Source organism: Lagopus muta, chromosome 5 (genome assembly GCF_023343835.1).
Source record: "Lagopus muta isolate bLagMut1 chromosome 5, bLagMut1 primary, whole genome shotgun sequence".
NCBI lineage: Eukaryota > Metazoa > Chordata > Aves > Galliformes > Phasianidae > Lagopus > Lagopus muta.
Genome location: NC_064437.1, coordinates 43822497 through 43848555, shown reverse-complemented (window position 1 = coordinate 43848555; position 26059 = coordinate 43822497). Strand labels below are relative to the sequence as shown.

General features: G+C 33.3%; 2 protein-coding genes across 34 annotated transcripts in view; one reads left to right on the top strand and one right to left on the bottom strand.

Moving 5' to 3' along the window:
- RPS24 (ribosomal protein S24) overlaps positions 1 to 26059 on the top strand; it is a 559366-nt gene that overhangs the window by 77778 nt on the left and 455529 nt on the right. Inside the window, exon 1 of one of the 3 annotated variants that reach the window (XM_048946571.1) lies at positions 11786 to 11790. The exons of the other annotated variants lie outside the window; for them this stretch is intronic. Coding sequence (XP_048802528.1) covers positions 11789 to 11790 — 2 coding nt within the window. The 5' untranslated portion in view covers positions 11786 to 11788. Of the gene's footprint in view, positions 1 to 11785; positions 11791 to 26059 lie in introns of those variants that run through there. 3 annotated transcript variants of the gene reach the window in all.
- Positions 1 to 26059, bottom strand: part of KCNMA1 (potassium calcium-activated channel subfamily M alpha 1) — a 436284-nt gene that overhangs the window by 173637 nt on the left and 236588 nt on the right. The gene's annotated exons all lie outside the window — the stretch shown is intronic.

Here is a 26059-nt window from a genome sequence, read left to right as displayed (position 1 = left end):
TTTTTTTTTTTTTTCTTCTCTCCAGTCATTTACAAGATACAAGCAAGCATTTCAAATGAATTACTTCATTCAGTCAGTTAGTCATTCATACAGTCTTAATATTCACCTGTTCAGGTAATATCTGAAAATTAACATGCAGATACCTTCAAGAAAAGACAAGCAGGAAAATACTTTAGGATTCCTTAAACCCATATTAACCCTTAAAGAACTGACTTCTTTCTACAGCATACATGCCTACTACATTTTAGGAAGAAATCTGACATGTGCACAGCTACACTGAAACTTTATGTTTTAAATTTATGCTTTGATGTAAAAACTTTTAAAAAAGAGAAGTAGCTGTTTAGGAATGTACTACTCATTAGCAACCTGGGGCATTAAGTCTTATAGAATCAGTTGTTTACAGTAAGCTTTGTTTTACTTTTTTTTTTTTTGTTTTTACTATTTATGTACTTGATATACAGTACTATAAAGCTGAGTAGAAAAGCAGCATAGCCCACTGTTAAAGTTATACAGGAAAACAAATAGAATAATTTGAAGCAGTACTGTAAGGGTTAATTTCTGCATGCACGTTATTTAAACACCTTTCTATATATCAGGCAGCCATTGCAAATTCTTGCTTACTATATTATGCTTTATTTAACAGTGAGACAGGTCCAAAGCATACTCTATACAAACTGGTACTTAATAAATACACTTTATCTAAGGAAGAAATAAATTCCAGAAGTGGAATTAGTGATTTATTTGTGAAGTCAAACAGGTCAGTGAAGCCATAGAACAATGTTGAAGCTACAGACTTACAGAAGTGAAAGTCATGTCCCAATATATGCTGATGTATATACTACATATACATATGATGTCCCACTATATATACATACATGTACACACATATATTGCAAATGATCATGTATTCATCATAACTAATAAAGTGGAGGACTAGAATGTGGATCACTGGAAACCTAGAAAATATTCTATGAGGAAAGAAATTCTTTGGCTTCACAGGTCAAATAAATCACTGAATGTGACTGTAATACCAGTTAGTATAGCTGCAGGTCTGCAAATATAATGCTAGACTGCTCAACAAGCAAGATTCTATGCGTTATGAAGGTCAGTTACCTAATATAAGGCATAAAGGAAATAACAGGGGCTAATAGGCCATTACACATGCAGCCAAGTTTCCCATTCCTTGTATACATTACAGGTCAAACAAGTTAAGTACAGCATGCCCTCTTTTGGCTTTAGATGCAGGAATGCATACAGCAAATTCTTCTTGATGTACAATAGCTTTATAATTTAAGAAGCCACAGTGACACAGGAAATTATATTAAAATGTTGAAAAAAAAACTATAAAGACATTGTAGCTATGAAATATTTCTGTTATAGATCAAATAAAATTGATTTAGAAAAACAGGCAGAAGGGAAGAGAAGCCAAGTTAACATATAGGATAGAAAACAGCATCTTGTACTTTACAAACACAGTTTTTGCTACAGAGAATGAAATCCAATAAACCAGAATGCTCGGTTTCTGTATGGCATTATAGAGAGTAAAGTATTTTGTTAAAATAAAGAAGGCTACACATTGAGTCACTATGCACCCTATCAACAGGTACCACAGGAAGCACAACAAAAGCAGAATGAACAATCCAGTATCTACAGAGGCTGGGATCCCTAACTCAGGGTTAAGTAAAAGTAAAAAGCCCCAGATACTCAGTGGAGTTAACGGATTTGCACAAACTTTTAACTCCAATAGAGATAGCTTCATTATCTTTAACAGCTATTTGGTACTTATCATGAACGTTAATAAGTTCAGCTAAGGTTGCAGCTAACTGCTCTTCTTTAGCACCACTGTCCTTTACAAAAACTACAAAATCTCACAAATTAGTTAATATATAATATATAATCATCATGTTTACAAAATACTTAGTAGTATTAGCCATTCTTAACAATGGAACACAATCCTAATTTCGCACTGCTGTTTACCAGTAGCTCTGGTGAGCTAATCTCACTGTTAGTTCTCTTCCTAAGGCACCCTTCATTTCAGATATTGTCCCTCTTTTCAATTTCTAAGTTTCTAGATAACAAATTCAATGTCCTATCCTTTTTATTTTAAATAAAGATTGTCAGAAAGGCATGTCACTAAGTCTGAAGAAATCTTTCTTTATACACACTGGATAGTGGATGCATTTTGCTTTCCAAATTAAATTTTGGTGACACTACTCACCAAACGTGGATTGTTTGTTTTCATTTGTACTTCACATTTGGGATGAGAAAAAAAATACAGCTACTAATCTTTACCAATGCACTAATCAGCATTCTGCAAAAAAGGAAGCCAATCTGAAACCCCTTTGCACTAAGTTTCCCAAAAACTAAAAAGCTATAGTTCTTGCAATACTAGGCAGATGTGAGCTAGGATCTCCAGGATATTTCCTGTTGTGTGCTATAATCAGATGGTTTTTCCTATGGGATTTCACCATTTTAGGCCAGCAGAGGTTTCACCTTAAAGGAGGCAACATTGTTAGAAACTTTATTTTTCTACTGTGTAAGTATGGTTCATTTTAAGTGCAGTTTCACATAGGTATGCTGCTAAAGTCAGGAGAAACTACAGTAAAAATCAATGGAATAACATTACAGTAACAATACAGAAGATGTAATATATAAAACTTATAGAAGTAACGTAAATGTAAATGCAAAGTACACTTGATTTGAAGCTGATGGCTTTATTCAGGTCAATGTTTATATAAAATTATTCACCATAACTGTGAACTAACATTTAATACAAAAGCTCTATATAGACTGCTAACAGTGGAGTTAGTTTACTCAATCAGCAGTAAAGACAGAGCTTTACCTTTGTTTGCCAAGCATGGGCAATCCCTCTATTAATTTTCTTCCTTTTCTCATGCTCTTTGAACATTGTTACTCATCCCAGTTTCACACTGAAACTTTATTTACCTGTTCTGTTTATTATTACAGTATTTTTATGGCAATACGAGTCTTTAAAAGCCCAGTAATAGAAGTATCATAGGTATAAATCCATTCACTGAGCAGGAACAAACTGCATGAGAATTAAGAAAATTGCTCTAATTTAAACAGATGAGTCTAAATTTTGATATTTCCAGCTCCATTAAACCTTTTCTGCAGCAGGTATAGAAGCTGGCACTATGGAATGATTTTACCACAGCTGAGCAAACAAATGAACCACAGTTTTATTTTACTCCACAAGAACTTACCAGTTTTCAATTAGTTACTGCGGTCACTAATTCCTATATACTTTTTATTATTCTCACTTATTTCTGGTTAGTTTGAAATGTTTCTAAAGCATTTGGGACAGTTCTGCTGGGGTTATTCTCTGTATAGTCATAGAACAAGTGGGAGAGGGCAAAAAATTGCATGCATTTTAATGCTTTCTCAAATTACTCATTTCCACAAGAATACACATATGAAACTTCCCACAGAACTCTTCAGAAAATGTTTCCAGTATTCTGGAAAGCAACTAAGCTGAAAACCTCATGCGTATTTTTTCTGTATCATTTCATTTCTTGATAGATGCTGCACAGCTCATTTTTAATCACAGCTCAAAGCCTGGGCATCATATATCAATTTGTGCTACAGTGCAATCACTGTCATGAATACCACATAGAAGTAAAAGGAAACAATTCTGTTAATCTGTTAATTCAGAATTTATGCCAGTGTTGTGCATATCCAACTCCGTACTCGAAGTAACCACCCAATATGCAATCTTCATGTCTGCATTCCAGTCCTCCTATGTAAGGAAGTGGACTTGTGTTTTGGATACATCATCATGTCCTCCCATCCCTTTCTCTTAATGGGAAGACCTACAAGACGATCCTTACTGTCATATTAATCTGGTTACAATTTACAAAATATTTTGATGATAAGTAATGCTATGCAAAAGATACATGCAACTCCTTAAAGAAAAATGACTTGTCCTGCAATTTCAGCAAAGACCAATACTAAAAGATGTTAGTATCACACAGGCTTCTGCACCTTTAGAACTTTAAGAAGTTATTGAAAACTTTAGAAATTGAGAAAATTGTTCTAAAATAATGTCTTAATTTTTGAAAGCAAACTTATCTTCTAAATAGAAGTAGAGAAAAAGCTAAGTCCATAATTACAATTGCAAAAGGTATAATATAATAAAAGTTAATTAAATAATATGTAAAATTCAGAAATTTGGAACTAAAATAAACATTGTTACAAGCTTAATTTGTCTGAGAAATAAAACATCATACTATGAAATTTAAATTTTCATTGTTCATGAAAATTCTTAGTTTGCCCATTACACGAAAAAATAGAATGATGTTCACTTTCTTTTAGAAAAAAAGAAATTCAATGATGATATTGAATTTTAAGATCAAGCGATAAGTATGTAATGAAATACCAGTAGAGATGGCTGAAATACAATCAGCACACATAAATAAAGGAGAGAAATCACTGAATATATAAAAGTTCTTTAGTATCTTATCACTTGAAGACATTCCACCCACTTGGTGATTTCAAATTCGTAATTAATTAAGATCTACTAGCTTGGGTACAGAAATTCTCTTTGTTCACACAAAATTGCCTTAAGTAATCATTTACTCTTAGTTCCCAAAATCTTTTACTTTAAGATCATCTGTAATACCATTTTCCCTCATATTCATTTATACAGGAAAAAAAAAAAAAAAACAACGTTACAAATTCTAGAATTAAAAAAAAAAAATTCGGCACAAATTTGATATGATAGTGTCCATTCATACCCCTTTAATACATGTTTTTAACAATACAAGGAAGGTAGATTATGGGGGTTATGGTTAGCTAATTAACTGCATTTCAATAACACAGTGACTAAGTACAAAATCAAGGAGAAATCCAGCTGTACCATTTACTAAAGTAAAGTTCTTTCAGTGAAAAAAAAAATTTCTATTCCTCTTACTCTACTGAAGTTGTACTACACAGAAGGGAACAAACTGTTAAAAAAATCTCTTTATGTAAGCAGGCATGAACATATAGAAAAAATATAAACGTGGATGCCTAGCTGGTCTTATCCTCATGAAATAAATAACAAAATTAAATTGATGAGATTAAATAAGAATCAAAGTTATTTAATACCTCACCATGACAAAGAGCGTGATACCTTTTCTCTTACCTTAATGGCTTTCATTTTTTAATCAAGTTGGAGTCACAGAAAGAAAACAATTTTCTTGGGATATATATAATGAACTTTTAAGTGCAAGATAGCTTGTTAAATTCCTCAGTTTATAATGCCTTCCTTTGACTCGTAACATCAATAAGGCAATTCCATTTTTGATGGTAACTGCCTTCTAAATTCACATACTGTCATCTACCAGTAGCAAAGTTTTGCTACTAACATTTTCAGTCAGTACTCCAAGATATGCAAGATGACTGGAGCCTTCTCTCTCCAAGAACCAGCTTTCCAGACAGCAAATTGTGCTATGAAATTTATCATAGCTCTAAGACTTGGGATCCATAAAACTTCTTAGGACCACTTCATCTCTTGTTTTAGATAGTCTCTAAGTTCTGCGTACAAGGAGGTTGTGAGTAAAAAAGGAACAATCCCTTTCTTACTGAATTTCACAGACACTTGTCACCTAGTGATAAGTTTAAGGATGGTGCTGTGAACATTTCCATTTATCTTCTTATCTGGTCAACACTAACAAAATATTTCAGCTATTTTTGAGCATTCAACCTCCTAAAGCTAGCTCTCTTTCTCCAATGTGCACATATATAAAACCAGAGAGCTTTCTGCTACCAATACATTTAGGCATCAAAGCTTCTGTTCTTGTTCATAGTTAAAATGCTGACTATGCTTGGCTGTCTTTCATCTTTTTCAGTGTACACTCTCCCTGGCTAGTCTCCACATTACCTATCACTTTCTCCCTCCTATTCCTTGAGAAAGCTTCAGACAAATATTTCTGTACTTTTCATTGGGACTTCAACAAATACCTTTTTCAGATTCTCTGTTCAACTGACCTTTCCAAAATGGATTAAACAGTGATTTCCAGTCTTAAAATCTCCACCATTTCAATATGCAATGAATTTATATTTATTTAATCTACACCTCACTTTGTTGCATCTCCATTTCTGCGTTTTTAACATTTGCTTGCATATTCAACTTTCTCTTTCACATTCCCTTTTAAAATCTTCTACTGACCTTAATTTCACCAGCACTAAGCCGAGTCTTAGAATCACACCAACATTCAGTATCTTTGTTCAATCTTAAATTAGATTCTTAAAATATAAATTTATTCAAGATTAAAAAAAAAAAAATGAACTGTTAAAAATCTTCCAATATTTCTGAGACTATTGCTTAACTTATAAGTTGCAAGGGAGCTGTTTTTCACACATATGTATCTCTCCTTATTTCCCTTTCTTCATTGCTATCACAACATCTGTTATTTTTTCAAGTCTGACAGATCACAAGCTGGCACTAGAATACTATCCTTCTAGTTCTAATCTAATTTAAAAATGCATCATGACTCATCTGTTTTGCAGATGCTTTCTACTAACTACTTCTATATTATGTCCGTAGCTCACAGGGGAACTTGGACAAACTTTTAGTCTAATATGGGGTAAAATTAGCAAATTTCCTCATCCTTTTTTGTTTAAATACATCGTCAGAAGTAATAAGCAACAATAAAAACACACCAATTAGTAATACAGTGGTGTAAAAGTATCATTTAGTAAAGATTTTTCTAAGAATCAGTGCTTGAGATGTACTAGGTTTTCCACGTGCTTCTTTCACTTGCCTCCTTCCCTGATTCATGTAGCATTTTTTGTTGTTGTTGTTGAATGTTGATTTGATTTAGATGTAAGAATCTATCTATACAAATATACAAATTTGGCATAGATTAAAACAATTTTATTCACATTTCACAAAAGAAAATAATATTCATTTCATATTGCATGCCTGCTCTCCTGCTTGTAAATTAAGTTTCTTCTGGCTACCAAAAGCTTTTACATATGTCCTTGGAATAGAATTTGTTGAAACTGCACACCTGCAAAAATGTCATGTAGATTCTTTCAATCAAGTTCCACAATAAGAAAAATATTTTTCATAACAGGAAACAAGTACTTGTCACAAATAGTAAGAATAAAAGGCTATCATTTTACAGTTTCTAATGCCAAACTAATTCAGTTTAGAAACTGAAATAGAGAAGAAATTTCAGTAGGAAAGATAGAGACTACTAATTTTAATTTTTGTCACACCCATACATTGAGTGAAATTAAGTTTGCACAACTTCAGAACAAAGGTCACTTCAGATGCATAAAATATTTCCTGGCATAACTCTGCTGACTTTTACAGAGTTATACACAATTGACAACTTATCTAATGATAGAAATAAGTAACTTTGCTACTAGTTTGCTTACATAAATGAACTAACAGAACTCAGTGGTGATGCAATAGTCTTTCCTTGAGGCTGCGTTTCGAAAAATACGGAAATAAGGAATAGAACAAATAAATCAATACCTGAGCTTGGCTAACTACGATCATATATTCTGCAATCTCATCTGTCTTTGCTGTTGAAAAACCACTTCTCAGTATAATGTAGTTACACTTCATCTTCCTAACTCAAATTTTTGATAAATTTTAAGTACATTATGCTTCTGCATTGGCTACCATAGTAAAATTTAATCACAAAACTCAAGCAAAATCAAATTCTTATCTTCCTCTGACTATCCATTAAAGCTGCATATAAGTATGTTTAAAATAATCCTTTCTTCTCATTTTTATATTGAATTGCTGGGAACTGCAGAAGAAAATGACATAGGTAAAGTACATACTATCTTACTTTGCATTAGTTTTGAAACTGTGTACCAAAAGCCAAGAATACTAGCAATTGCAAATAGCATTACATTACCTTGAGAAAACAATCTAACTGACGACATCATTCTAAAAGAATGATAGATCAACAATCCCCGAGTACACATTTTAATTAAAGATTTTGTGTGAATTTACTGTCATATTAAAGAGAAAACTTCCAGTATATTGTTTCAACTAACAGTACATTTTTACTTTTTTTGACAATATTTAGGAAGCCACTTCAATTATCTCTGCTATGGTAATTCTGTTAAATTGCAGATGCTATTTAGTAAAGTTGGCAATCTTGCATGTTTCTACTCCGTAGATCCCTTCCTATTACTTCTTGTCTGCTTATAGGATTTAATACAGTTTTTCTTTAATACTCTTTATCAAAATGTATCAAGGAGTTGTAGCTGTTTACTCTGGACAAGAGAAAGTAATTGTAGACATGAAAAGACAATACTGTTATATGATGCTTCCAAAATCATAATAAGCCCTTTGCCATGTTCACACTGAATTAAACAATGGAAATTAAGTTAGCCAAAAGCATACTGGAGCATAAAACCTTTTCAGTAGAAACATACATCTAAAGACTGGAAGGAACTTTTTAGGGAGAAGAGAGAATCACAGCTTAAAAAAAAATATATATATTGGCTAATGATACTTTTCAACTTCAGATATATGAACAACTTACAATCAGCAGGATTATTTAGGGTTGATCTCTAGAGAGTGAAAATTTCACAAGTCAATAAAATCAACCACATACATGAAATTTCTAATATTTCCTACTCCTATAGGAAAAGGCCTAGAAGAAACAACTCTGAGGGAAGTGTCAATTTCAATAGATGTACAGCAACATTGCATCAGGAGGAGTAGATGACTTCCTGAGATTTCTTCTTGTTCTATTTCATATGATTCTATTTTGCAGTCACTGTCTTGTGAAGCTACCCAAAGATGTAATTCCATGCACACTATGAACTTTCTACACACTTGAAGTTTTCAATGGCCCACCATCATTGTTGGTTTCTAGCTCCAACTACTCCCCCATTCCAGAGTCTTTTATCTTTTTATTCTGTTCATGTTGTCATCTAACTTATGTCATCTTCATCTGACTGCACCCTGAGGAAACTACTGCAATCTTAAAAAATAAGAATGTCTTCTACTTATCTTATTTGACTGACTATTTTGAGACTATTAATCATTATGTTTTTGTGCATCATCATAAAACTGAGATCTGGTTTTTTGCTTGATACATATAGCAAACATTCAATTTCTCCAAATGGATTTGAGTATTCATTCTATATGCTTCTTGCTTGCTTACATATCGTAAGTAAAAAGAAAAACAAAAACGTTTCCTAAAAAATTTACAGCCTAAATTCAACTATCCTACCTGAAAATGATAAGTGTAACACATGAAACAAAGTCTTAAAATATGTACAGGTCATTCATCTGACCGTTTTTTCTGGAATTTCCCTTCTCTGATACCTTAATTAATAAAAATAACTTCTATCCAATTTTGAACGAGAAGTAGCAAACTTGAACCTAAGGTACACTACTTAGCTTTAATTTAACTGAATAATTTAACTGAACAATAAAAGGCAAAAGTACTAAGAAGTGGTAGAAATCTGACATAAAGTTTAGTGCATATATAGTTTCTACACAGATCTACTATACATGCAATAAAGCTGCATTGTGTTATATTGTGTTAATTACAATTTTAGAGAGTTCCATTAGGCAGAAAATACTGTCATATTTTAATGGCTTAAATATAAATATGAATGATATATACATTCCTTCCAAAATCAAACCAAAAACGCTGCATATGGCTAGAAAACATACTAGCCCCAGTCAAAATTTAGTCATTTTGGATTCTCACTCTGCCACTCTTCACAAGGACCTGATAGCCTTATCTATCTCATTAACATATGTGGCCTTCAAAACATCTATGTAACCTAATACATAGGGTGCCATAAATCTCACGTATTTTATTATGAAACAAGATAATGCAACTTATGCATTCTAAGCCTCTGAATTATTCATTGTTTTATCCATTTCCTTTTAAAAAAAAAGTCTCCTTTCCCTGGTGAGTCTTTATTATACATATCTTTTAAAGTAAAGCACACAAGTATACATGCAGTTTTTTCGTCTACCACTGTAGCTTTCCATACGGATTTAACTAATAGTTTTCGTTTCTAGAGTGTTCATGTCCTAATTGTTCCGGCTGTAGGACCTGATTGTTAATTAGCAGCCTTAAAAACAGATTACCATATTCTTAAAGCAAAATGTTGATCCCAAGAAAGACTCTGTGAAAAACCACATTCACTTTGCAAAAAGAAAAAAGAAAAAATGTTTTAAACAAAGAAATAAATAATTAAAAAAATAATAACTCAACTCTTTCCTAGTTCAACTTCTCAGATAAGGAAACTAGACTGGAGCCTGAGTGAGAGTCTCAAATACAGTGACATTTTTAAATGACAAAGGCAAAGCCCTTTTTAGGCAGATTAATGGTAGTACATCATTCTTTTTTAGCGTTCACTTTATCTCCATTAATAAATGGAATAAGGTATTGCCAACACCTGTAGCAGTTGCTCAAGTCAATTATCACAAGCCTGGCATAAAACCACTTTACATCAATGTAAGAACAGCATTATAATGATGTAACAAAATGAATATATAGCAGCACTTTTTTTCTAGCACTAACTCAGCATGGCTTGCAAACATGCATGTTATAGTCCAACACATTTTTATCCTAGCTACTTTGCATGGAAACATGAATGTGTAGTCAAAGATTACACACAGAGTCAAAAATGGACTGGTGTAATAATAGTCCATTTTGCACTTATTTCAGGTGGAAAAACGTAACGCTGTCCTATAGATACATCTGAACAGTCTGACATTCGTAGAAGAATTGTCGTTCATTAGAAGAAAAAAAAGACTAAAAAAACCCCACAATTAGAATCTAGGAATAAAACAAAACCAAATAAGTAAATATTAGCTAATCCTGAATAGCAGACAGTGCCAGAACAGCCAGGTAACAACATGAGGGTGACATGACAACAGTCGCAGATTTGAAATCATCTCCCTTGTTTATTGCTTTGACTTTATTGCATGTTGTTGGCTACTTGCTTATAAGTACAGACTAAAAAACACATTCTGGCTTTATATATGCATATATCTGCCAGTAATTATCATCTTTCATTTATAACATTTCATATTACTTGACCTCAAAATTAAGTAAATTAAATATGAACAATTGCATTTACTGCAACAGACATTAATTTGTAGATTCGTTTTGACAAAAAAAAAAAAAAAAAAAAAAAGCAGAATGTTACCTCTGATCACATACCCCTGATGATTTCACTGATCAGCAGTGCTAAAAATTGTGCTCAGACAAAATGTTTTGTGTCACTTGCTAAAATGTTTTATAATTATATTGGGAAACAATAGGATTAGCATTAAATCATATCTTCTACTGTGCTGATGTAGGATTTATTTGAATATGTTTTAGAACACACAAATAAAGATTTGTTTAGGATGGTCAGAGTCTTTGGCAAGTGAAACCTAGAGCAATGTTACAATTGTCTGTATCAAATTTCATTTTATTGTTATTTTGTAAATAAATACATTTTAAATTAATTTGCAAGATATTTAGTAACTTAACTTCAAAATACTTCCCAAATTCTGACCTTTAATGAATAATTACTGATAATCTTACCTCTCGTCTCTGTCACCTGCTGCTTAAGATGATATCAGGTTAAGATTTAACTTTCTGAACACTACTGGCATCATTCAGTTCTTTTCACAGCAGAATAATTGGAACACTCAATTTTCCCACACTTTGATCACACTACAATTGTCTATCTAGTCCATAAACTACGGTAATATGCTGGAAATCTTAAATATATAGGACCTGTTACAAATACATATTAAGATCTATTCATTCTGTGTTTTTCTAAAGATACTGACAAGATTAATTTACATTTGCTCAGCTTTCTATAATCTCATGGATTCCTTTAATTCCAGTTCATGCACTTGATGCTTAGGCTGCATTCAGTGTATACACCATTATGGTAAGCACATTTGGCATGCACAGGCAATACAAGAATAGATTATAATTAACCCCATAAACAACCAAAAAGGGTGAAGTTGCATCATGCAATGAAACCACAGCTTGGCCTGGACTGCCATGCAGAAAAAAACCTACATCAATGAGTCTGCAGTACGGCTCCTAGGTAAGAGTTGATATGAAAGAGGTGAGTTATTTCAGAAATGAAGTCATAGGCTGAAAATGTTTATACTACTGTAAACAAAATACTGCACGTAGCACCAGTATTACTCCATGGGGGAAAAAGATGCTTGCAGAGGAGGACAAAAATGACGAGGAATAAGAGGAGGAGGATGAAGTATAAATTACAGTAACAAGTCTGAAATCTAATCCGGTATTTTTTCATAAGCATGTGGTTATTTCATTCAAAATAATGTCATTGAAGCTTTTAAAGAAAACCTTAATTTTTAATGTATTTTCAATAAAACATTAGGTGAAAAAATGAGATAATTTTAAAAGATCACAGTGTCATGGACAAATAACTGAAGATAATACACAGATATGTAGAAGTGAATTTCTTAATGCAAGGTACAGGATCTAAACAACACAACCTTCACTGATTTAAACACAATGTATTGAGCTTCTATTTATTTACTTTTTTTTTTTTTCCCCTCTAGAAATAGTAATATTCTGAACTGCCTTTACTTTATTCACCTCCATAGTTGTGAATGTAGAAATACAACATGAACAGCAGGGAGACAACCTGGCTTGTTTTAAGACATGTTTACTAGACCTAGTAATTCATAGCCTGATTCCAAGTAAGCTCAGAAACACATGTGATCTGCTAGTTAATTTTAATACAGCACTCAAACAACAGATTCTACTCTGTGATGGAAGCAGTGTCATGTTACATGAATGTTTCACTACATAAAAATTTGTTCCATATTTATCAATAGGTATGCTTTTGAGCATTTTTCCATAATTACATTTAATTGTAGGAGTTCTTTTAACTGTATAACAATTTGCAAATATATCAGCTAATCATGTAAGATGGTAATAGATGGAATATCAAAAATAGCTTTATTAAAAAACTATAATTTTATTTACTATACAAAGATTTTAATAGAAACGATAACTGTACCAGTCGCAGAACAGAATTACAGAATCACAGGGGTTAGAAGGGATTTCTGGAGACTGAATTCCACCCCTCTACTAAAGCAGATACCCTGCAATAAGCAGGTAGGCATTCAGACAGGTCTTGTATGCCTCCATAGAAGGAGACTCCAAACCTCTCTGAACAATCTGTTTTGGTGTGTTGTCACTTCTACTATAAAGAAGTTCTTCTGCATGCTTGTATAGAACTTAGTATGTTCAAATTTTAGGCCATTACTCCTTGTCCTATATCTACACACCACCAAGAAGAGCCTGGCCTCATTCATTTGCCTCCCACTGCTCTTTAGATATTTATAAACATTAATCAGATCCCCTCTCAGTCTTCTCTTCCCCAGGCTGAACAGACCAAGGTTATTCAGCCTCTCCTCATAAGGGAGATGCTCCAGACTCATTTGCTTTTGTTATGTCTATTTTTACTCACTGTATCTTTTATGAAATATTAATCTTTTTATGTAGTAAATTTCCACAGAAATTTAGATCAAACTAAAACTCAGCACAACTGACAGTATAAATTATTTTCTTGACTCTTGAAGTTCATCAGGAGAATTGCAGGAAAACCTGTCAGCATCTTTTGAATTCAAAAGGTACAATTCTTAAATATCAAAATATGTATTAAGTTTCCAACCTAACACTTCTATCTTTCTCACAGAAAAAGATGCCCCAGTCACAACAGATACTACCTTTAGCCACTATGTGCTATTTAACAAGGCTAAAACGATGTTTCCTTAGTTGTCTATTAAAGATGCAAACATTTTCTTGGTTGTACAGGTATGCACTTACATAATGTTGTATCACAAATACAAATGCTACCAAATAAAAATATTCCTCAAAATGCTGATGGAACACATAGCTTGCCTTAGTTCTACAATCTAGTTTGGATATGAACATTTCAATTTTAAAACCTCAGTAAAAATTTCAAATCCTGCTGTATCTGCTACTACTGCAATAGAGGATGACAGAAACTACAAACGTGAGATATTTGAAGATCAGCTTAACACACATCTTCACTATCGTTACTATCATATGATCTGTGGTTTGTTATAAAAACAGCTAGTCTTGGGAAATCAAATATTAGGTTTAAGAAGAGAATCAATCTGTTTTCAGATCATTGCTATGAACTCATCTCAGCTTAGAAAAGTCTTTCTGCATTAGGTAGAGAGAGGAGGCTATCTATCACCTATCTCCTAAAATGACAGAAGTTTCTCTATTTCTGTGTAACATTTTAAGACATTAAAAAGTTTATATAATTCATACAACTCTTTTGCAAATTACAGTCATTATGAAGGATACTCTAACACTGAAACAAAATGACCAGAGCAATCAAATTCTAGTACATTACTGATGTATTTTGCCCTGAAATTTGCTTTCAATTCCTTCCAAGCTCTGAGCAAGAAATTCCTTTAATAAAACATCTATTTGATGAAGTTTATTTTGACAAAACATGCATCTGATTCTAGTTTTCTGCTTTTTCTTATGCATTTTGTGATGCACAGCAAAGAATTCAGAAGGGCCACACTACAGTTTCAATGTCATAAATATGTTTGCATATTTACTCCAAGTATTTTACCTAGCTTATTCAGGAGCAGCGTTAAGCATATTTGCCTTTTCTTATTAGTGACTTAAGATACCAAAAGACAAAGATATCTTGCACACATAGAAATATCAAAAAATAAACCAGTCCTACTTACTCACTAAGCAAGACTGTATTCAGAGCCTTTTCTAGTAGCCTGTTCTGAACACTTGCTTAAGGAGATACTTCAAATCTTTAGATAACTTGTTTCAATTCTTACAAATACAAATACAGAAACATATCAAATTTAATCATTAGTAATAACAATAACTAATTAAAAGTGTTAATCTTTACTATTCTTATTGCTTTTATCTGTATTTAAGAAAATGTTCCTAGTAAGAAGAAATTGTACTTCTGTCTTCAGAGGGTACTTTCCAACCTGCTGAATTCTCCTTTACTTGCTTTCATTATACCTAAGCTTCCAAAAGAATCTATAAAGAAAATACTATTCAGCATGCAACCTGCATTATTTGTCTTAAATTTGCTAAAAGTAAAGGTTTATATTTTAAAGAAACCTAATGACTAAAGCTCCCAGTGACAAATGAAAAATTGTAATTCATTGCATACTACACATACCATACTATTGGGAATGTATATTAATGTGTAAATGTTTTTCTGTGAATTATTTTTTCAATTATTTTTCCTACTGACATTTCACAAATTCATTTCCTTTTCCTTAGTCAGATATGTTGCTAAAATAAAATTCAAATTCAAAAAAAGTAAAATAGTTTTCTAAGCATTCTTTGTTATTTTCCTAAAACTAAAACAAAGACAAAATTTGAAAAGTCAGTGCATTTAAATTTAAAAAATATATTATTGAGACCAATACATATTTATTATATAAGTTCACAAGTACTGTTTCAATAAGGAATCTGAAAAATTCATCTATACTTTTAATAAGTAGAAATTACCTGCAAAAACTATCACAGGTTTTCACTGATGTTAAAATAGCATTCACTGCCTCAGAGAAATTAATTTACTGATAACACGATATTAGACAAAATAGCAGACTATGGATATCTTTTTCCCATGATGGAAGCACTTGAGCTTGACAATTAGAATGAAGATTTGCAACAATACTGCAATTAAGCATCTTTACTCTCGAGATAAGAAACATCATTCAAACAGTATTATTGCAATTGCATTATATCGCATGGTATACTAGAAATAAAATCCCTCTGAAACATCGTCACAGGTGATTTGCTTTATAAATAAGTAGCCATAAAATAAAACCATTATTTATTATCTCTGTATTTCATCATACAGAAAAAATGCTTACTCTTCAATTAGAATTTGTTCTACAAAATTACATCATACTTTGATAGCTGCTTAATGAAAAGAGAAAAAGATTTACAAAATAATTAACATAGTTGAAAAGAGATTTTTCTTTCAAAAATTCCTTTTATAAAATAACTAAGATTATACTTTGGCAACATCAGAATAAAATTAACTGCACATTCTACATCTATACTCCAGTTCTGAGACTTCGGAAAGAATAATATGAAATTCAAATAATAATTTATCCCTTGACAATATCTAACATCAGAGCACAAGGAATTACAGTTAGAATTTTATACGCTAGGCTAAATCTAGGAAAGAATGAAAATAGAACATGAGCAAATATGAACTTACAAATGTAGAAATTTCACATCACAGATCATGCACTGAGAAGACTACTGAGAACAATCTAATCTATGCATCTCCAGGTAGCAAAGCATCGGCAAATTACTCAAAAGAGAAAGGGGAAAAAAAAATTCAAAGAAGCTGATTCAACTGGAAAAGTATAATTAGATACCTAACTTTGAAGCACAATGTACACGGAGCAGAATATATGAATATATCAAGTATAAACAATGTAGGAAGTCTGGATGATGTATTTAAAGTAATTAATAAATACTGCATTTTAAAAGACATGAAATCAAGCTACTGAATGAATAAAAGCAATATGAGAAATATTTCACAAAGTTGTGCTAACATAACTATTACTACAGTCTATACGATCCCTTTCTAAAAGTCTTTGGAATTGGTTTCAATTTATCAGGTAGCTTAATTACTGAGTATGAGTAACCTATTGGAGTGAGGATGCCAATAATGTGAGTCACTGGAGATAGGTGAATATCATGTGACTAGATTGACATCCATTAAAAATGGTATTTCGAACAATTACACTGCATCTTAGCTACCAAATCAAATGTACTAGATTTCCAAATTTTCTTATGTGGCCAAACTCATTCAATTCACATTTATGATAGATCTCATCTAGAAAATGCCCATCTTTCTCAGGACCTTACAGTGCCTTGACACAAGCCTTGGGATACTGCATTAAAGCAGCTCTCATGAAGCGTACTTAGTGGTTATCCTATCACACACAAGCATAGACTGACACCAGACTGCCCTGATGGCTGTAGCTGCTTATCTAACTCACATCTTTCTTCCACTTAATCAAGCCCCATTATATTTCTTTCCCAGAAATTATTCTTTCCCCAGCCAGTCCCTCTCACAAAAATAACCCAAATCCCTCTCAAATTCTTTCTCTATAATCACTCTTTAAGTATCACAGCATAGTTTGCCACTGTCTGCCAGGGATTGTCTCTGTATTGTGCTTTTATATGTTGTCATAACTACTGCTAACACAGCCCATCTTTTACTCAGCTCCAGAAGCGCTTCTTCAAGCATCCAGACTAATAATACATGAAATGAAATCAAATCAAATTTTAAAAAAAAGAGCTGACATGGTCACTGCCTAGCTGTCCTCTGACCAAGAAACTGCTGTTGCCTTTATCAATTGAAATGAGTTGCACCTGGACAAGTACACTGACCTCTGTGATTAAAGGGCAGACAGTTCACATGCATTCCTTTGCAGTGACATCTCAGTTTTCCCTTCATTCATTACTTATCCTCACTCCTACTCCCATTGCCAAGTCAAACTAGATGGAAAAGGATTTTATCTTTTACTGAAAATCAAAGAGAGTCAAGAAAAGAAAAAATATCGCACATAATATCTAAGTCATAACACTCGCATCAGTGTTTTCTCTGCAAGTAAATTAGCACAACAAATACTACCAGCTGTTAAGTGATAAGGGGCAGAAACCCCTAGCTGCGCCGAATGTATTTGGGATAAAATATGCAACCACTGAGCAGGTGTTGAATTTTTAATTTATGAAAGACAGTTTAAAAAAAAAAAAAAAAAAAAAAAGGAGCTGAATAGTTTTCTCTAATTTAACACAGCAAAAGGTAATTTAAAAAAAATAAAAATAAAATGTCTTGAAGTGACATATCTGCATAAACACATTTGCCAAGTTAAAATACAGAAATAGCCTGGAAGCTTAGAAATACCAAGGAGAGAAGGACACATCAAGTGACTTCTGAACCCAATGGCTGAGCTTCCATATTCTTGACTAGGAGAATAAGCTAAAGAAAAAGAATATAAGAGAATTTTAAGCTATAACCTATTTATGGAAGAGAGATTCTATCAGAACATAATTTTGCAAGGTTACAGCTCTCTGTTACTTACTGGGAATATCATAAAGACTGTTACTAGAATAATTAAAATACCTTTAATCACAAAACTGTTTGTCTGAACAAGGAAGAACTGAGTCAAAGGAAGGAAGTAGGGAAAGCATTTCTGATCTAGTGAAGTTTAGGCATTTGCTTCTAAAGTAATTAAATCTGTGGGCTGAACCTCCATCTCCCACTGAATTCAGCAGCTGTTCTGAGTGCTCAGTACATCTGTAAACTTAGCCACTAATTGTATTGGACTCAGATGTTTATTTTTTGATACTAAGCTTGGAAAAATTAGCCTTGAAAATTACCTTGGGTACTAATAATCTGAGTATTATAAATGGAGGGACTTTTTCCTTGTACTGCTGTAGAAAATAATACAATCATTTGTATTATATCATCATACACAAGCAATAAAAACTCACCTGGGAACAAAATATATGAAGTCTGCTTTTTATATCTTCACCTAGCACTTCTGTACAGAAACATTCATTCTGTCTCTCTAGCAACAAGACCCTTGCACCTGCATTTAGTTCATGGCATAGTAAATCTTTCCCATGTCACCATATTAGAAATTCTTAATAATCTCCTGTTATCACTATGACAAATGACACTCTGTGACGCTAGTAGAATTAATGTTTTGGAAATTAAGGAAATCAGTTACAACCCTGATAACCCACAGAATCTTTGTTAACTACATTACTTGTGATAGTATGATGAAATAATACAAATGATTGCATTATTTTCTACAGAAGTACAAGTAAAAAGTATACGAGGTATTTAAAATTATTTTATATATGCTTTTACTGTTTAATTAACTGTATTTCAAGTTCATGATGTTCCTAGAAATAACTGTGCAGAAATATGCATCATCCATACTCTGAATCAACAGCTGCTTTCCAACTTAAAGTAAGAAACTATAAAAATATTATGACAAATATTATGACTACCATGTTTGATATTATGCTAAAATAAAGTTACGAGATTACTAATCAAGAAGATTTCAATAGTTTTCATGGACAGTATTTTCAGAGGCCTCTCTAAATAATTCTTCAATCAGTTTGACATATAAGTGTAGCTGAAGGAACACAGTAACTCAGTTTTTCTCATTTCTATTTTTTTTGCTCTGTGAAAAGTCACGTTAAAGTAGGTAACATGAGGTTGCAGTTTTTATTGATCAGTGTATTCCCTCATCTAGATTGGAAATTTCACCTATTGGTAACACCACAACTATGCGTAATAGTGTTTCTGAAAACATATAGAAGAGTATGAATAGTAAATATTAAAATATTATGCATCTGGAGACATTTGTGTAAATAAAAATTGTACACACATATAAAAAATGGTAATTTATCTGAAATAACTATTGAAATAACTTTGAGGTAAATTACAACACCGACTAGTTTAGTTCTGCCTATATACACTCTCCTCATGTGATGTGTACTTGTCATACAAAAGACATTTGAGAGATCGAACTAAAGGCATAGTGAAAAAGATTATATATAGATATATGTATGTATGTAAGTATGCATTTAGAAGGTACAAGCTCCATTTCTGTACAGTTCCTGCCTTTCATTACTCCAAGCAAGAAAAGGGGCCTTAGATATCTCTGTTCCACGTAGATATTCCCATAACATACAAAATGACTTTATTCAGCTTTACACAAGGATATCGAGAAAAAACAGTAGGATTCCAAGATCAGCACTCAGAGGGCTTAATACTGAAAATTCTTAATAAATTTTGTTGGATGTCCTGTACATCACAAGCCATTCAGCTTCACCAATTTATTTCCAAATGGAGTCAAGAAATCAGCATTTTAACTTAAGTATTGTTTATTTTTTGATGTAGTGCATCTTTAAGAAAAAAAAAGCAATCATTGCCAACACAAACACACAGATCTTTTTTTTTTGATAGAATATTTCAGTGGGTACTTACACAATTAACATTTTATATCTTATTTTCTATTTGAATTCTGCATTCCCTCCAATACACTGATTCTTATTAAGGCTTTATTTTATTAAACAGTCCTTTACTTTCTTCCACAGATGTACTAGTCTATTATTATAACCAGATCACACATCAATCTTCTTTTTGATAAACCAGAGATTAAGTACTTCAAATCCCCTACTCTATGGAATTTTCTCCAGACATCAAATTTCCTATGCTCTCCAACTTCCACTTAATATGACCTTAAATAGTTCAACTGCAATCTCCACAATATCCTGCCACAGAATGGAGATAATACCCCAAGCTGTAAGATTGTTTATTTAGAACTCTACAGCACTAAAATAAGGTAGTTTTTTCAGTGGAAGACATTGTGTATAACACTGAATCAAATTGTATGCTTTGGATTGCATGCAGCTTGCATTCTCTTGTTTCCGGAAGCTGAAAAGATTATAAAATTGTTGCAGATCCTCGGAGATACATTTCAAATCATGTCTGCAAGCCATTGAAAAAAGCTTCCAGATATCCATGTAGAAGTAGAAACAACAACAATTTCACACTTAGAACGTTTGGGTTTTTTTTCCCCCCTTAAAAAAAATAGGTAGGCTTAAAAAAAAAAATGCAGACATTGAGTTACCAGATATAAATGTACTCAGTGTCCTGACAGCTTCACATTTGATAGAATACTGCACACAATAAATTCCTTGTACAGTTAGACTGCTTACCTGCTAGACCTTCATCACTCCCTGGCACATAAATTACACTGAAAAGCTGTACTCTGCAGTGTCTTACAGGTTAAAAATGATATAACTAACTACGGCTTTCATTATTTCAGCTAGGAAAAAGCCTTAATTTTCCCCTTTTTGTCACCTATAATTATGATCAACTTCTTTTATGTCAAAAAAGTGGGTAAAAAATTGCATATAATGTTTCCTTACATGCAGCTGGCAATTTCTTTTCCCTGTGGAAGTGTTGGAAATTTGTATGGGTCTGTCTAGCCCTTCACTAGCAGAACAGAACCCATTCTATTTTGGTCCTTGATTACATAGGCCTAGCTGTAGTATTTTCATTTAGAATTAATTCTAAGTTTATAGGCAAACAATACTTGTACTGAGACTCACAGAAACATAAAAAGGCACTTAATCATTTGTCTCACAATGAGAAATTTGTGTGTGTCTAGTACTATACTTTGTTGAAAGCAATAATAAAGGTCCCTTTTTCCCCAGCAAAGACAAAATCATCACAGTTACTGTTAGTTTTCAATCAATGAAGAAAGACTGACTGGGTTTAACATTTGGTAACTGATCTAACCACAGTGATCCAATATGAGGATGAGTATCGAAAAAGCTGATCCAACTTTTAATGAGTTATCAGTTTCTAGGGAAAAAGAAAACAAATAACCAAAAACATAAGAAAATCTGATACTCATACATCATGTCTCATTTCTAAATAAGACATTAATATAGGAATAACATAGAGCAACCACTCTTTATAAAATGAGGAGGCGCAGAGAGTGGAAATCTACTTGGACCTGTTTGAGCTAGGATGACACTGAGTTGTCAAAACTCATCTTGTGAAGGTAGCAATGTTTTGCAATTGTGGAGCCAGTAATTAGTACTTCCTAAATCCAGGTTCCCACCTGCTGCCTCCCATTTGGCTATGAGCTTCAGTCTTTGCACCCTTATAAATATACACTCATTGCTTCATATAAAAAAGTTAAAAGGAGATTAATATATCTACATATATCTTTACTGCCTTTTGTTCTTTGTTACTGAATGCAAGATGTTCCAAGGTACAAAATCATAATAGCGCAGTATCTTCAACATCTAAATGTCTATTTACTGCAAGGAATTAAACAAAGTTTTATAAATCATGTATTTCATCCTTTTAGTCAATTTGCTATCGTCTTCTCTTTTCTCTCCTCACTTCAGTTTATTTATTGAATGGCTGTATGAGACAAGGCATGTCCAGTAGGATGCTGTACAGAATCATATAGTCATAGAATGGCCTGGGTTGAAAAGGACTATAATGACCATTGTGCATTGTGGCCAGCAGGTCGAGGGAGGTGATCCTCCCCCTCTACTCTGCCCTGGTAAGGCCTCATCTGGAGTACTGCATCCAGTTCTGGGCTCCCCAGTACAAAAAAGACAGGGATCTCTTGGAAAGAGTCCAGCGGAGGGCCACGAAGATGGTGAAGGGCCTGGAGCATCTCCCCTATGAAGAAAGGCTGAGTGAACTGGGTCTGTTCAGCCTTGAGAAAAGAAGACTGAGAGGGGTCTTGATCCAGGTCTATAAATATCTAAGGTGTGGAGGGCAGAATGGCGAGGCCGGACTCTTTTCAGTGGTGAGTGGAGACAGGACAAGGGGAAATGGACGGAAACTGCAGCATAGGAAGTTCTGCACAAATGTGCGCAAGAACTTCTTTATGGTGATGGAGCACTGGAACAGGCTGCCCAGGAAGGCTGTAGAGTCTCCTTCTCTGGAGATGTTCAAGACCTGCCTGGATGCCTACCTGTGCGATCTGCTGTAGGGAACCTGCTTTGGCAGGGGGGTTAGACTCGACGATCTCTGGAGGTCCCTTCCAACCCCTACAATTCTGTGATTCTGTGATTCTGTGACCATCTAGTTTCAACCCCCCTGGCGTGTGTAGGATCGCCAACCACCAGACCACGCTGCCCAGAGCTATACCAGAAGGATACAATCAAGTCCACACTTGGAATAAAATGTGGTATTTATGATGTTTGCAGCCTCAGAAAGGTCAATGTAAATTACAACGGCTTGTGTGGAAAACTACAGCAGTGACTGGGAAATGAGAAGACTATTCAATAACACACAAAAGTTAAGATCATTTAACATAGCAAAGTAAAGATGCTGAATGAATATGACTTCTATCTGAATGCAGTGTAGATTGGCACCATGTAGGGAACAAGTTGTAATCCAAGCAATATAGTCAGAAGAAAAATGACTACTCACTGCACAGAATTAAATTTAGATTGAAAATAAAAAGATTTTGATCTATTAGAAGAGGACAGTTGTGGAACAATCTGTAAAAGAAGGACAGGGCAAAAGAAAACTATTTTGTAAAGGAATTAACTTTGTTTCATTTATTTTACTAAACCACCAATGAATATCTCTCCTATTTACTAAAATATATTTTTAAGAATTCATCTAGATCATGAAAAATATTAATATAAATAGCTATGCTCCTGCGTGGAATTTTACTAAACACATGCTATGAAGTTATTGGTCAGAATATTGATTTGCTTAGCAGGCCTCCTGTCATAATAAGTTTTGTTTTCATTGTATGCTACCACTTCGTTGCATGGAAATATTTCCTTGGATTATTTTGTTTCCATGGAAGTAACAGTTCTTTGGGAAAAGTTTTTTTAAGTACTATACATGCATTCATAAGTTCACAGACTTGTCTGTGCACTATCACCTATTTTCTGTCCTCTTATGGATGCCAAAAAAATACAAGTCTAAAGATTGCTTTTCCAAATGTTGAGAACACTCTTAAGTGTGATGTCTGCCAATTTTAAGATCTAAAACTTACAAAAAGATGAAAACCTGTCTTTAAATAAACGTTGTAATTCTGCCAAATATACTATACATTTTTCCATCTTTGTGGTATTTCACTACCACTAATCTGTAGTTCTCTGCTTGTTTACTAGTTCTAGACTATTATCTTTTGCCTTTTTCCTGTCCTCTGTCATCCTAGGTTTTTATCCTTTTTGTTGTGTGGGGTTGCTTTTTTTTTTCAGCATACAGAGAAATGGAAAGGTCCAAATATTCATTAGGTACAAGCTCTCTGATGAGAGACTTATGATATTAGACTAGTCTCAACAGATTTTGTTCTCTTGCTGGTAAGCAATTTATTTTCATTCATCTCCTGTCTGAGAGGTTATTCCACTGATTAATCTGCAAAGGCAGGTTCATTCTCATCTCTCACAACCTGAGGAAACTGTTAGTGACAGCCCACATGAAAGAATATTGATGTACTTTTTACTGTTCGCTCACACGCAAACAACCTCTTTATTCATAATGCAAAGTTTTATCTATATAGCAACTAAGACCGAAAACTTATTTCTGGAGTATTAACTAAATTTTTCCACATATTCCCATTATTCAGCTGTGGTGCAAATCCTTCATGAGGTAGTCCATGTTCAACTTGGTACTCTTAAGTGGCATCATTCCATTCTAATAATTTCTGGTTCCCATTTACTAATAGGTTGCTTAGTTGACAAGCACAGACTTCATCTACAACACAGAGGTGTTTTGTGCTTGACAGCTGTATTAATAATGATGACTAAGTACAAACAATATGAACAATCATCTTCACCAATTACTTTAATACAGCAGGAATCATCGATGACACAAATTTCCTAGCAAATGGGATTGATTTTGCTTTGTAATTTGTAAATTTTCACCTGATTTTTCAAAGAAGCATTTGAGAAAGACCAATACCTAAAGTGTAAACAGAACTGATCCTTAAACAACTTTCCAAAATCATTGAATTTTAAAAAGGAATTTTGCCTTAATTACAATTTTGCCTTACTTATTTTGCCTACTGCCATGATGTCAGCTGGAATTCAACCCAAAAGGTTAATTTCAGTATCACTGATGCATTTCAAAAATGGCAGAGGCAAGATCAGTATGTATTGAAACATTTATTTTGAGTGGAGTGGGAGAAGGCAGGGGTGGCTTTTCTTTTTTTCTGAACAAGGTTATAGTCAGAAACCCTTGCAAGTGGCAAAAAAATAAAAAAAATAAAAATAAAATAAAATAAAATTATACAGCTGCATATATTAGTAAAGAAAAACAGTCTATGAAGTACTTTAAGTCTCTAAGTTGAAAGACAATTGTTTTAATAATTTCTCAGCTTTTCTCACTGCTTTTGAGAGAAAAGTGCTGTTTTCTCTGTTGTCAGAGAAAATTGTGGCACTTGTTGCACCTCCCAGAATAGATGCTTATTAGCCATGGCTTTGTAAATTCACCCAAATACAATATGTGAACTGTTTGAGAAGAAATTCACAAGTATCTCATTGCAAGCATGTATTGCAAGCTGTATCTTGAAGTACTAAGGCTTAGTTCACAGATAAAAAGGCACTGTCTCAAAAAGGTAAATAACAAGCTACATACTCTTGCAAAAGCAGTACTCCTAATGTCACACTGGGGTTCACTTCTGTCTACTCTTCTGCTAATAAAGATCTAAAATCTTGGAGAAATCTTCAAGAGTATGCTATCTTCTTGCTTTTGTGCTTTAAAGAGCCAAAATATTCCTATCTCCCACTAGCAGGTACTACTAATAAACCTCTAAGAAACTGAACTGAAAACTCGGGTGTATATATCAATAACTGCTTGCAAAAGAATGCATACTAAGCTAAGACACCATAACTGACTCTTGAGACATTACATAACTCCCACTGTATTCATCAATTTCCTGTTATGGACAGTTTGTTCTCGCTGTTGATAAAATTTCGTCACTAGGAATGCCTCAGTCTCATGGTCACAGATGTGTCCAACCAGCCACTTCTTTAAAATTAAGTTTGCACCTTCAAACATTGCTTGTAGCTAAGTGCTAGAGCAATTCTAGAAAAAAAAACAAAAAAAAAACAAAAAAAAACAAAAAAAAAAAAGCAAAGCAAAACAAAACCAAAACAAAACAACAACAAAAAACCCACAATGTTCAGGAAGGAAAAGGTTACTACTTGGGCTGGAAAACTTTGCAACTCTAATGGCTCTGGTCAGGACATGAATAGGGCATCAATAGCTTGCTCTCTTAACTGAGCTTATTTTGTCATCGCAGTAGCACAGAGCAAGATTCTGGAGTTGATAGGGACCAATGAGAATCAGATTTTTCCTTTCACATCTAAAATATTACTATGAACATGAAGAAATTATTTTCAATTCTTATTCGAGGAAATTAATACATCACTATTAATTGATTTTAAATCAGGGTCAGTTTTGCCAATTCAATGAAAAGTAAAAGCAGAGTAAAAGAATCACC